Consider the following 14,425-nt stretch of genomic DNA (forward strand, 5'->3'; position numbering starts at 1 on the left):
TGGGCTGAATTTACAATGACGTCATGCCCTTCAGCTGTACACTGTCTTAGAATGTCAGGGAATAAATCTTTATGCTTGCTAATTAATTCCTTCACTTGTTTTTGCAGTGTAGGTTAAAACTGATGGACCTTCTCAGTAATAGTTTTCAAAACAAGGGAATTCTTAAATCTTGTTGATTCAGCGGGTTAAAATGATTTTTCATCTCATTTTCAGCCTCCATGACTCCATTTGTTTTTATAACAGTACCCACAGGTGCTACCTTATCAAACAAGTGTTTTATTTTAATTTGAACATTCTGCAAACTTCCCTTTGCAAGGTCACAAACCTTATTAAATCTTTTCCGCATATTGACCCATATTTCCACATCAGACCACAGTTCTCTGAGTAGGGTCAAAGGTCCTTTTGGCCTGTGACCGAACACAGGTTCAAACAGACTACCTTCCAGTGATTTTTGAATCGTATCTCCAACAGCAAATAAGAGTAGGGGAACCCCCTCTTCCCAGTTTTTCCCATTTTTCACACAATATGTTTTAATCATGGTCTTAAGAGTGGAGTTGAACTATTCCAAGGTTTCCTTGGACTCTGTGTGATATGCAGATGACACAATGTGCTTAGCTCCCAGTTCTCCAACTATCCCCTGGAATGTTCTCGAAGTAAAGTTACTACCCTGGTCAAGTTGAATTTCTTTGGACAGACCTATCAGTGTGAAAAACTTAATGCTTTTACCACATTCTTGGACTTGATGTTTCCGAGAGGCTTGGCTTCAGGGAACCTAGCCACAGCACACATAATTGTTAACAGATACTGATGACCAGCTGCAGTCTTTAGCAGTGGGCCTACACAATCCACTGTGACCCTAGAAAAAGGTTCATCAAAAGCAGGTATCGGTTTAAGTGGTATTACTTGAATAACCTGATTAAGTTTCCCCTCAACCTGGCAGGTATGGCAAGTCCTGCAAAGATTCACAACATCCCCTTTTAAATTAGGCCAGTAGAATTCCTTCATAAATCTGTTCCCTGTCTTTCTCACTCTAAAATATCCACCTAAAGACATATTGTAAGCCACATTTAACATTTCAGCCCTGTAAACTTTCGGAATCACCTGCACAATAGCCCAAACCTCACTTGCAGGCACAGTGGCTGGTCTCCACTTCCTCATCAACACCTCATCTTTCGGGTAATATCCCACTGTCTCTTTCTGAACTTCATCCTCAGAGAGAGCTGTCTCTTTTAAACCCACCATTTCAGAATCTTTATTCTGTTCCTCTATAAATTCCTTCCTCGACAAACCTTTCTCATACACCTTACTCTCTAAATCCTGTTGTAACATGGAAGGTAGAGAAGTCTGTGACACATCATGAGACTTTAAACCTCTGGTTTTGCTATCATGGGCCTCAGCAGACTTTCTAAACGTGCTTGGAGTAATTACGCATGTGGGATAAACATCAGTCTTTCTGTGTGGTTCACTAGCAGCAACTTTGCTTACTAGTCAAATTGTTAAATCACCCTTTCCTTGGAGAGGTGTCAACCTCCCCACATTGTTTACTAAACTTAGCACCATCACCAGACTTATAAGAACCATGTGTACATTGTGGAAGAGGCCAAACAATCCATTTATCAAATTTCTACGACCTTTACTTCGACTTGTCTCCATAGCAACTTCCACCAGTGATCCCTCCTGGTCGCAACAACCCCTCAAGTTTTGTCTCTCCACACCCCAAACTTGAACAATCATGATCTTGAAGGTGTTTACCTCCAAAATGTTGAAACAAAATTCAACAGAGGGGGACATACTTCCTCAGCAGGCCTTTGTCTGGGTCAAAGGTCATGCAACCAATTTAACCTCACCCAGTACTTTATTCAAAAGTCCAGGAACAACACTTCTCCCATTATTTTCAGTAACACTTACCTCACCAATTTTTATCTCATTACTAACTTTTAAAACACTGTCTAATACAAGTGACTGAGAATTCTCAATTTCCACTGGTACCAAGGTTAACCCCTTATTCACTGAACCAAAACCATCTGACACAAAAGAACTGCATTCCTTTCCAACCAAGCCAGACACCTCAGACCTTAACTGAGTTTCAACACAAGGTTCAGTATCCTGTGAATCCACAGGTACCTCAACAACCTGAACACAGGCAATCGGGACAGCTGCCTCTTCTGGGCTTTGATCACATGTCCCAGTTTCAAATTCAAGGTCACCCCGAACCTCCCAGCTACTCTCTGGGTAACTCTCATCTGGAGCAAACTCAACCTTGTGGGTTAAAACAATTTCGTCTGCTTTCTTAGCGGACCCCCACAGGGTGGCAGCATCCTCTTCATCTAGGTATGCCCTTACATCATAGGGGACACAACTTTTAATTCGTCAAACAAAACAAGCTCTTCCGAGCTGTAAAAATCGTCAGGGTGCGACACTAAACCTCTCAGCTGCCACACCTCCCTCTCAAACTGTCTCTGTCGTTCTATCTCTTCTTTCCATTTGTCTGCCTCTTCTCTCTGTCTGCCTTTCTAGCCTCACGAACCCTCTGCTTTTCTGCTTCATCAGCCTCGTGCTGTTTTAATTTCAATTTCAATTGCAACTGAACCTCAGCCTCAGTAAGTACCTTACCTTCAACGAATAACTCTAACACCTCCTCAGCAAACTTCCCCTTAGTTATATAATGCTGGGCTATTGCCGTCTGCATCTCAGCCTTCCTCATTTTAGTGGTCACCTTTAGTCTTAACTTTTGAGCGATTGCCAACAGCACATCCCTTTTAGCATCATCCAATGCTTCAGGGGTTGGTTCTGCCATAAAATTACTAACCTCAAACTCCTTTTCTGCTGTCATTCCAGACAAGCAAATCAAAAGGGATTTTCCCCAATCAATTCAAACAAGCCTCCCACACAACTTGTTCATATCCCGGATGAGCCCCCAATTTTGTCACGTACTCCGTGACAGGTTAAAGAACCAGCAGAAATGGAAAACATTTTAGAGTCTGTTATTGCTGTTAACTAATGGAATTTATTAGTAACTACGCAATACAGTAATTTAAATGCCGATAAATCAAACAGATTAGCAATGATTATATATAAGTAAGTATATCAGTAAGTGTGGAAATATATGAAGACCAAGCTTCTTCAAGTCTAGGGGTAAATAGATACAGTCTTACGATGATGAATAAAGTTCAGTTCAGTTCGTGGTATTGAGTTGAGTAGTGATGGAGAAAGAGGGAGAGATTTGAGTCTTCAGGTGAGCTGATGCCGTCGATCTTCCCGTTGTCCTGCAAAATCCTTTAGAAGTCACCGACTGTGACCACAACAAAGGGGACCATTCTTCTGTGGTGGAATTATCAACCCAGGCAAGGGTTGGCACACAAATAACTCCCCACCGGTCACACCCTGTTCACACTGCGAGAGCCACTGATCGATCCTCCAAAACCCACTTTTTCTGTGGGCACAACAAAGGTCATTCAGTGTCCAAAACCATGTGTCTAAGGTCTATCATCTGACCTTCTATTTATCTCCCTGTGCTGAATACCAACTGCCACTCAAACAGCTCCTCCCTTCTCTGTCTGTAAGAATTTCCAAGCAGGCAGCATCTTTGTAGAAATGTAAACATACTGTGAGCAGTCTTCGCCTCTCTCTCTCTTTCGCTCTCTCTCTTAAAAACAAGATGTCAGTGTTAAAATCTCTCTCTCGCTCTCTCTCTGTCTCTTTTTTCAAAAGCACAGTTCATAGGGGTAATGGAGCACAGTTCATAGGGGTAATGGAGCACAGTTCATAGGGGTAATTCAGGGTCACATACCAAATATGTAAAGTCTTTTAAAGTAAAGCATGGGTGTCTTCCCCACATAGTAGTAAGAAATACTCACCGTGTTATCCTGTTTGTCATTATTTTGTGGAACAAATTTCATAAACCACAACTATCAGCTTGCAAATTTCTTAAACCTCAACTATCAGCTTGCTATGTGTTGCCTGGCTCTACGGAACGGAAGCTTGATTGGGGTCTGTTTAACTTTTTCTTGAATGCTCATCTGGTATATTTATTTATTATTTATTGATATACAGTGTGGTTTAGGCCCTCTGGCCCTTTGAGCTGTGCTACCCAGCAATCTCCCAGTTTAAGGGAGGGGAGGGGAAGATGGCGGCGCGATGCAGCACGCACAGCCGCTCCGAAATGATATCATATTTGTTAAGTAGGGGCCGTGCAGAATCTTGATTTGATGGAGACAGACGTGAGAAGCATGGAGGAACATCTGGAGAAACTTCTGAAATGCCCGCTTCGCTGCCGCTGCTACTGTGCGAATCCCCGGAGGGGAAGGCCCCAAATCCTTGGCTTTGCCTATTGCCTGTTGCCAGGGCCGGGGTTGAAGCGCTCGGCAGAGATGGTTCACGGTACTCGGTGTTGGAGGGCTGGTCGGAGGCTCGAAGTTTTCGGACGGACTCGAGTCGGCTGTGGTTGGGTCCTTCCAGGGTGCTGCATCGGCAAGTTTGCGGCGCTGGAAGCTCATGGCAGGAAGAGTTTTTTTTCTTCCTTCTATCGTCTGCATGAGATGATGGGACTTTCGAGAGACTTTGAGATTTTTTTTTACCGTGGCCATGGTCTGTTCTTTATCAAATTACGGTATTGCTTTGCACTGTTGTAACTACATGTTATAATTATATGGTTTTTGTCAGTTTTTCAGTCTTGATTTGTTTTGTGTTTCTGTGATAACATTCTGGAGGAACATTGTATCATTTCTTAATGCATGTATTACTAAATAACAATAAAAGAGGACTGCGTGTCCTCATAATCTAATCTAATCTAATTTAATCCTAACCTAATCACAGGACAATTTACATTGACCAGTTAACCTGCCAACCAGTTTGTCTTTGGACTGTGGGAGGAAAGCAGAGTTCCTGAAGAAACTCACGTGGTCACAAGGAGAACATACAAACTCCTTACAGGCAGCAGCAGGAATTGAATCTGGGTCACTGGCACTATAAAGCTTTGTGCTGACCACTACTCTACCATGCTGCTGTGATTACTGACCTATTGGCCATAAATCAAAAACTAGAAAATGGGAGTTGAGTTGGATAGCTTTTTCTCCCCCCACATCTATGAATGTAAATATTTTGTTTTTGGAGTTCAAACTGTTTTGGTTCTAAGCATTTTGTGCTGATACGGTGGAAAGTTTGGTCATGTGATTATATGTATTTTTTTCCATCACAGGTTCTCTTGGCATTAACAACTTTCCAGTTGCCGTTGTTGGGCAAACACTTTGGACAATCACAGTTGTACAGAAGGTAGTGTATAAAGCTTTCAGTGTCTTTTGAAATGGAAATTTGAGACAACCGAGGATGTTACATTAATGAGTTTCAACTTGTAGGTTTGGAGAATAATAAATCCCATTGCAGAAAACAATTTTGGGTGATTAATAGACCATGCTGAAGTTAGGGATGTCTGAAAAATAAATTCCTTTTAAAGTAAGGAATAGCAGTGACAGCTGTCTCACTTACAACAGAGCATCCTGCATATCTCTTCAGACAATTTCCTTCATTTGTGCAGAGAGGTATGACGTCGACAATCATGGTCTTTCCATGACCATGATTGTTCTTGGGAAATTTTTCTACAGAAGTGGTTTGTCATTGCCTTCTTCTGGGCAGTGTCTTTACAAAATGGGTGACCCCAGCCATTATCAATATTCTTCAGAGATTGTCTGGCGTCAATGGTCGCATAACCAGGACTTGATATGAACCCGCTGTTGATATGACCATCCACCAGCTACTTCCAAGGCTTCACATGATCCTGATCTGGGGTGGGGGGGTGGTGGTCTAAGCAGGTGCTACACCTTGCCCAAGGGTAACCTGCAGGCTCGTGGAGGGAAGGAGTGCTTCATACCTCCTTTTTAGAGATATATGTCTCTGTAATAAACCAATTTACCAATATACTGGTAATCTTTCCTCTTCCCTCCATCCTGATGCAGGGTCTTGACCTGAAACATCAACTTACAGCATTTGTGTCCACTGATTCTGCTTGAGCCTCTGATGTCTTCCAATATTTTGTATCGGATTCTGCCTTTTGCCAATTCTTGTCTTCACGCTCTACCTGTATATTTGCCTCATCAACTAATACGCTGAGCCCTTTGTACACCAACATTTGCAAATTTCTCGATATTTAAAGAATTTTTGTTCTCTTGAATGTGGTCCCACAGAACACATTTGGTGCCTTCCTGCACTCATTCTGTCTGTGCCTCTTTGCCTCCTTACAAATTCTCATACCTCATTTTTCACCTAGCTTTGCATCAGTTGCAGACTTGTATAGTACATATTTTTATCCAAGCAATTAATACAAATAGCAAACAGCCTAATAAAGGCCAACATGTTAATTTGACCTCAGATTCACTGTATATACCTCAAGTGAGTGAATTAAGTCATTGGAATAGAATTAGGCTATTTAGCCCATCTAGTCCACTTCACCAGTTCATCTTGACTGAATTATTTTGCCTCTTAACCCCATTCTCCTGCCTTCTCCCAGTAACCCTTGATGCCCCAACTAATCAAGAATTTATTAACATCCACTTTAAACGTATCCAATAAGTTGGCCTCCAGAGCTTTCTGTGGCAATGAATTCCACAGATTCATCACCTCCTGGCAAAAGAAATTCCTCCTGTTCTCTGTTCTGAGGGACTTTCTTACAATCTGAAGCAATGCCCGCTGGTCCTAGACTCCCTCACTATAGGAAACATCACCTCCATGTCCAGTAGGCATTTCAATATTCAATAGGTTTCAATGAGATCCTAAACTCCAAGTACAGGCCCAGAGCTCTTCATACGTTAACCTTTTCATTCCCATGTTAATTCTTGTGAACCTCGTCTGGACTCTCCAATACCAGCACATCCTTTCTTAGATAAGGGGCCCAAAACTGCTCATGATACTCGGCACTTTCAAATATTGTTTAATTATCCTGGGCTTTATTGTATTTTACTTTCGTTTCAGTGATAATTATGGGAAGACTTACTCTGATATTACAAAGCTCATCAATAATACATTCATTCGTACTGAATTTGGAATTGCTATTGGTCCTGACAACTCTGGAAAGGTAAATCATATTTGATTGCTAGATCTGTTCAAATGATATAATGCTACTTTTTATTGTTTTTAAAATGTCCTTACATTTTATTGATTTTGGACCTCCTGCTGTAGTCAAGGTTAGGATTGACAGCCCTGGATTATTTTGCTGCATCATGTAAAACTGCAGGTGTCGTCCATTCTGTGTAGTCAGCACTGGTGTGGTATGCCATGCTCATATCAGTGAAAATGATCATTTTGGGCTGCTTTGCATAAAAAACAAGAACAGTCAGGAGGGGAAACAGTTTCTTCCTTCAAATTATTAAGCTTCTGAACTCCCTGTGGCATCACATTCAAAGTGTCACTGGTTAATCTGTTACGTACCTTACAATATTTAATTTATGCACTTTAGTTTGTTCATTTATTTGTGAACCATCTGTAGATTTCATCCTTATTTTCATAAGTTAATATGTGTTATGTATGCTGCAGTGCTTTACTCCCTGGTTCAGAGAAACTTTCTCTCATTTATATGCATGTGTATAGTTCTATGACAATAAACTCAGGGTATGGAAAATATTAGTGAAAAACTTGATCAGGCATATATGGGTAGCTTAATCGATACAGGAAGACTTAAAAGTAGGAAAAGATTTTTAATAACTCAACTATGAAATAAGACATTTTTTTTACTAATGCTATTTGATAAATATCAACAAGAGAATATGAATCAGGTTTAATAGCACTGACAAATATCGTGAAATTTGTTGATTTGCAGCAGCAGTATAGTGCTTTACATAGAAAACTAATTACAATGATATATTATTAGATCTCATTGAAACCTATCAAATATTTAAAGGCAAGTGGACATAGAGTGGACATGGAGAAAATGTTTGCTACAGTAGGAGAGTCTAGGAATAGAGGGTACAGCCTCAGAATAGAGAAACGTTTATTTAGAACGGAAATGGAGGAATTTCTTCGGCCAGAGGGTCACGAATCTGTCAAGTTCATTGAATGAACTGCTGTGGAGGCCAATCATTGAGTGTATTTAAAGCAGAGGTTGATAATTTTTTGATTAGTTAAGGTGTAAAAGGTTACAAGGAGAATGGGGTTGAGGGAAATAATAAATCAGCAATGATGGAATGGTGGAACAGACTCGATGAACCGAATGGCCTAATTATGCTCCTATGTCTTATGTATATATAATCTAGTGGTGGTGGGGAAGAAGCTGTTCCAAAATACACAAGTTTTTTCTGTTTTTCTATAAGCCCATCACCCCTACTGGGGCATCAGCTGTTGATAGCGGCTTGCCAGAATCCTCAAGGTCTTTGGAGCCTCTGTTGGCATTTCTGTAGCTCTGTGTTTTATGGATTGGGGTTGCTAGCTCCATTCCCGACCCTCGTCCTTTCACAGCCAGGCTTGGGACTGTCCGTGGCAGGGTTCAGGTAGTTAGAAGTAGCAAATAAAACGTTGGGACAGTCAGCAGATTGGATAGTAGGGCGGGTAAACTAGGAAAGTTACAGCTGGAGAGCCTACATTAAAACTAATCAGCTCAGGTTTTATCTGAAGTTGTTCAGATAAGTTTTGATTTCCAAGGATTTGAACTGTGCTTGGATGGAAGATGAGCTTCTGTTTCATGAGTGTGCTTTGCACCTGTTGCCAATATATCAGAGGCTAAGGACAGAAAGAAGTCAACATGATCACTGAAGTGACTGGCAAATGGAAATTTGCTCTCTCTTTTGATGTTGCTGAAAGCAGGCGTCCAATTCTGCCTTTCCTTTCTACCGTAGAAAGGAAGTCATTTTCTCAGTAGCAACTGGGATACCCTAAATTGGGTTGGGGGGAGGGTGTAGATACACTTTGGGTGGGGATGCGTCTCTACCAAAGGAGGTGTAAAGTGCTCGCTCCCTCCTGCAGGTCACCCTTGGACTTGGTGTAGCACCTGCTTAGCCCCGCAACACACACAAAAGGCTGGAGGAACTCAGCCAGCCAGGCAACATCTGTGGAAAAGAGTACATAGTCGACGTTTTGGACTGAGACCTTTTCATCAGGACTGGGGAAAAGAAGATGAGAAGTCAGAGCAAGGAGCTGGGGTGGGGGAGGTAAATGATAGATGAAACCGGGAGGGGATGAAGTAAAGAACTGGGAAGTTGATAGGTGAAAGAGATAAAGGGCTGGAGAAGGGAAATTTGATAGGAGAGGGTAGAAGACCATGAAAGGAAGGGAAGGTGGAGGAGGTGATGGGTAGGAAAAGAGATGAGGTGTGAGAGAGAGAGAAACGGGAGTGGGGAATGGTGAAGGGGGGGGGGCAAGATGACCCCAACAGACTCACAGGTGAAATGTAGCTTCAAGCCTGATGACATGAACATAAATTTCTCAAGCTTCTGATAATTGCTTCCCCTGCCCCCGACATCGCAGTGTTGTCATGGTGAATGAATTAGGATTTCGTTTGGGTTTACATCTGCCTGTCGGAGTTAAATGGATTTGAAGCGTCTTCATGAAGATGTCCAAATCTTGCTTTTGTAAATTTGTGGCTATTCATTCCATTTCATCAGCATGTGAAGTGATAATGTATGTCTAGAGGTACATGGTTAGTACTGTTCCACAGGAACTGCAATAAGACCACTACGGATTGTGTGATAAATTATAAATAACCTGAATGAAAATATTAAGGTAAATTTGCAGATGATACAAAAATAACAGTGAATATGTTCAAAGGAATCTTGGGGTTCAAGTCATAGCTTGCTGTAAGCGACTGCACAGCTTAGTGACGGTAAATAGACAATAGGTGCAGTAGGCCATTCAGTCCTTCGAGCCAGCACCACCATTCACTGTGATCATGGCTGATCATCCACAATCAGTACCCTTTTCCTGCCTTCTCCCCATATCCCTTCACTTCGCTATCTTTAAGAGCTCTATCTAATTCTTTCTTGAAAGAATCCAGAGAATTGGCCTCCACTGCCTTCTGAGGCAGAGCATTCCACAGAACCACAACCCTCTGTGTGAAAAAGTTTTTCCTCAACTCCGTTCTAAATTGTCTACCCCTTATTCTTAAACTGTGGCCTCTGGTTCTGGACTCCCCCAACATCGGGAACATGTTTCCTGCCTCTAGCATGTCCAATCCCTTAATAATCTTATATGTTTCAATCAGATCCCTTCTCATCCTTCTAAATTCCAGTGTATACAACCCCAGTCACTCCAATCTTTCAACATATGACAGTCCCGCCATCCCAGGAATTAACCTCGTGAACCTACAGTAAATAAGGCATATGGCATGCTTGCCTTTATTGGTTGAGGAATTGAGTTCATGAAGTTGGGAAGTTGTTGGCAGTTATATAAAAACTTTTGTTGGGCCACATCTGTAGTATCACCCCATTATGGAAAAGATGTGGATGCTTTGGAAGGGGTACCTTTTTCCCTGGGGGTTGAAATGTCTAGTACTTGAGGGCATACGTTTCAAGCTGGGGAGGGGTTAAGTTCAAAGGAGACGTGAGGGTCAGTTTTGGTTTACACTGTGGGGTGCCTGGAATGGTCTAGCAAGGTTTTAAGTGGAGGCAAATATGATAGAAGCATTTAAAATGTTCTTAGATAGCACATAATGTGTAGCGAATGGAGGGCTATGGACATTGTGTAGCCAAAAGGGATTAGTTTAGGCATTTAATTACTTCCACACAACATGATAGTTCTCTGTCCCCTCCCCCCACCTTTTAAATCTACTCCTCAGCTATTTTTCTCCAGTCCTGCCGAAGGGTTTTGGCCCAAAACGTTGACTGTACTTTTTTCCGTAGATGCTGCCTGGCCTGCTGAGTTCCTTCAGCATTTTGTGTGTGTTGCTCAGTACAGTATAGGCCCTTCAGCCCACAATGATTTCCAGCATCTGCAGATTTTCTCTTGTTTATACTTTATACTTTATTGTCGCCAAACAAGTGATACTGGTACGTACAATCATCACAGTGATACTTGATTCTGCGCTTCACACTCCCTGGATTACAAATATTAAATATTAAAAATAGTAAAAATTAGTAAATATTAAAAATTTAAATTATAAATTATAAATAGAAAATAGAAAAATGTAAGGTAGGGCAAAAAAACGGAGAGGCAGGTCCAGATATTTGGAGGGTACGGCCCAGATCCGGGTCAGGATCCGTTCAGCAGTCTTATCACAGTTGGAAAGAAGCTGTTCCCAAATCTGGCCGTACAAGTCTTCAAGCTCCTGAGCCTTCTCCTGGAGGGAAGAGGGACGAAAAGTGTGATGAGCCAAAGGGTCTGTTGGGTGCTGTTTTGTTATCAGAGTTCAGTAGTACTATACAAAAACAGACCTTCTCACCCATTGACTCTGCACTGATGATAAAAACTGATGGGTTCCCATAGACCCTTACCATTAACCAGGGGGTTCGTGGGCCTACATTGATACAATTTTATTTTCTTCTTAACCCATAAACTGCCCCAAGATTCTCCCACTCACGGACACGCACATTGGGCAGTTACCACCAGCCTGCACACTTTTGGGAGCACTGGTCATGAGGATAATGTGTGCATTCCACAGTGACGGCACCAGATGTGAGGATTGAATGGGGCAGCTGGGATTGTGAGGTAACAGTTTTAGCTGTGACACTGTAATATTCTGGACAGCATTGATAAACAACTTGAGAACTTACTCTGTATTTTAAATGGAATTTTAGCTGTGGATTTTAAAATATTGATTGTGCTTTTTCCTTTTATTTTAGGTGATCCTTACTGCTGATGTTTCTGGAAGGAGTAGTGGTGGGAGAATATTTAGATCAAGTGATTTTGGAAAGAATTTTGTCGCCACAAACCTTCCTTTCCATCCACTATTGCAAATCCTTTATCATTCAGAGAATTCGGAACATCTGTTGGCATTAAGCATCGATGTAAGTATATCAGAGAGAAAATACTAGTCAATTTTTGGAAAATACAAAATGTTTTGTTTGTGCCATTTTTAGCCTTCTGCAATTAGTTTTGTCATTATAATCAGCATCTTTTGATTTGACACATTCATGGCTTTCTGGAATCAATGTCATCTTGTATTATTAAAAAATCAAGATTAGCTTGCTGAAATACAGTACGTGTTTTGTTTTATGTCAATGACTAACAGTCTAAAGATGTGCTGGAACAGCTGCAAACTGTTACACTATCCACTACACCACTGTGCCACACTACACTTCCCTCTGGCCCAAGCTATTTTATTCCACCACACTTCCCCTTGCACCATTGTCCCTTCTGTCAGTCTCATCACAGTACATCTTTTCACTTTTTGAAATTCATTCACCTAATAGATAATGGGGCTTCTCTGTGCTTAGCATTTGTATAATTCTCTTTCTGAAGGATGAGACATCAGATCTCTGTTTACATAGAGACATAGAAAACCTACAGCACAATACAGGCCCTTCAACCCACAAAGTTGTGCCGAACATGTCCTTACCTGAGAAATTACCTAGGGTTACCCATAGTCCTCTACTTTTCTGAGCTCCATATACCTGTCCAGGAGTCTCTTAAAAGACCCTATCGTATTCGTATCCGCCTCCACCACCGTTGCCGGCAGCCCATTCCACGCACTCACCACTCTTTGCATAAAAAAAACTGATATCTCTTCTGTACCTACTTCCAAGCACCTTAAAACTGTGTCCTCTCGTGCTAGCCATTTCAGCTCTGGGGGAAAAAGCCTCTGACTATCCACACAATACCTCTCATCATCTTATATATCTCTATGAGGTCACCTCTCATCCTCCGTCGCTCCAAGGAAAAAAGGCCAAGTTCACACAACTTGTTCTCATAAGGCATGCTCCCCAATCCAGGCAACATCCTTGTGAATCTCCTCTGCACCCTTTCTATGGCTTCCACATCTTTCCTGTAGTGAGGCGACCAGAAATGAGCACAGTATTCCAAGTGGGGTCTGACCAAGGTCCTATACAGCTGCAACATTACCTCTCGGCTCCTAAACTCAATCCCACGGTTGATGAAGGCCAATTCTCCATATGCTCTCTTAACCACAGATTCAACCTGCGCAGCAGCCTTGAGTGTCCTATGGACTCAAAGCCCAAGATCCTTCTGATCTTCCATGCTGCCAAGAGTCTTACCACTAATACTCTATTCTGTCATCACATTTGATCTACCAAAATGAACCACCTCACACTTATCTGGGTTGAACACCATCTGCCACTTCTCTGCCCATTTTTGCATCCTATCAATGTCCCGATGTAACCTCTGACAGCCCCCCACACTATCCACAATACCTCCAACCTTTGTGTCATCAGCAAGTTTACTAACCAGTCCCTCGACTTCCTCATCCAGGTCATTTATAAAAATCACAAAGAGTAAGGGTCCCAGAACTGATCCCTGAGGCACATCACTGGTCACCGAACTTCATGCAGAATATGACCCGTCTACAACCATTCTTTGCCTTCTGTGGGCAAGCCAGTTCTGGATCCACAAAGCAAGGCCCCCTTGGATCCTATCCCTCCTTACTTTCTCAATAAGCCTTGCATGGGTTCCTTGTCAAATGCTTTGCTGAAATCCAAGTATTTGAAATGGCCACAACATCACAGCTCCAAGTACTGATCCACACTCTAAGCTCATCTGCTTTGTTCGTAATACTCCTTGCATTAAAATAGACACATCTCAAACCGTTGGTCTGAGTGCGTCCCCTCTCGATCACCTGCCTATCCCCCTTTTCGCACTGTCTCCAAGCTTTCTCTATTTGTGAGCCAACTGCCTCTTCCTCCATCTCTTCAGTTTGGTTCCCACCCCCCAGGAATCCTAGTTTAAACTCTCCCCAACTGCCTTAGCAAACCTCCGTGCCAGGATATGGGTCCCCCTGGGATTCAAGTGCAACCCATCCTTTTTGTACAGGTCATGCCTGCCCCAAAAGACGACCCAATGATCCAGAAATCTGAATCCCTGCCCCTTGCTCCAATCCCTCAGCCACACATTTACTCCACCTCACTCTATTCCTATACTCACTATCGCTTGGCACAGGCAGTAATCCCGAAGTGACTACTTTTGTGGTCCTGCTTCTCAACTTTCTTCCTAACTCCCTGTAGTCTGCTTTCAGGACCTCCTCCTTTTTCCTGCCTATGTCGTTGGTACCAATATGTACCACAACCTCTGGCTGTTCTGCTTTGCACTTCAGGATATCATGGACGTGGTCAGAAACATCCCAGCCCTGGCACCTGGGAGGCAAACTACCATCCGTGCTTCTTTCCTGCATCCACAGAATTGCCTGTCTGACCCCTTAACTATAGAGTCCCCTATCACTGCTGCCATCCTCTTCCTTTCCCTACCCTTCTGAGCCACAGGGCCAGACTCTGTGCCAGAGGCACAGCCACTGTTGCTTCCCACAGGTTTGCAATTTGCATTCACGTTTCTGGTTTGTTAC

The 14,425-nt window shown here is 42.4% G+C and overlaps 1 protein-coding gene across 1 annotated transcript in view; it reads left to right on the forward strand.

Annotated features, from left to right (window-relative positions):
- The window catches only part of sort1a (sortilin 1a), a 69,620-nt gene that overhangs the window by 15,518 nt on the left and 39,677 nt on the right, over window positions 1–14,425 (forward strand). Inside the window, exons 3-5 of the mRNA XM_063065193.1 lie at window positions 5,198–5,271; window positions 6,964–7,066; window positions 11,757–11,921. Of these exons, the coding sequence (XP_062921263.1) occupies window positions 5,198–5,271; window positions 6,964–7,066; window positions 11,757–11,921 (342 nt within the window). The remainder of the gene's footprint in view (window positions 1–5,197; window positions 5,272–6,963; window positions 7,067–11,756; window positions 11,922–14,425) is intronic.

The sequence above is a fragment of the Mobula hypostoma genome, chromosome 13, assembly GCF_963921235.1.
Source record: "Mobula hypostoma chromosome 13, sMobHyp1.1, whole genome shotgun sequence".
NCBI lineage: Eukaryota > Metazoa > Chordata > Chondrichthyes > Myliobatiformes > Myliobatidae > Mobula > Mobula hypostoma.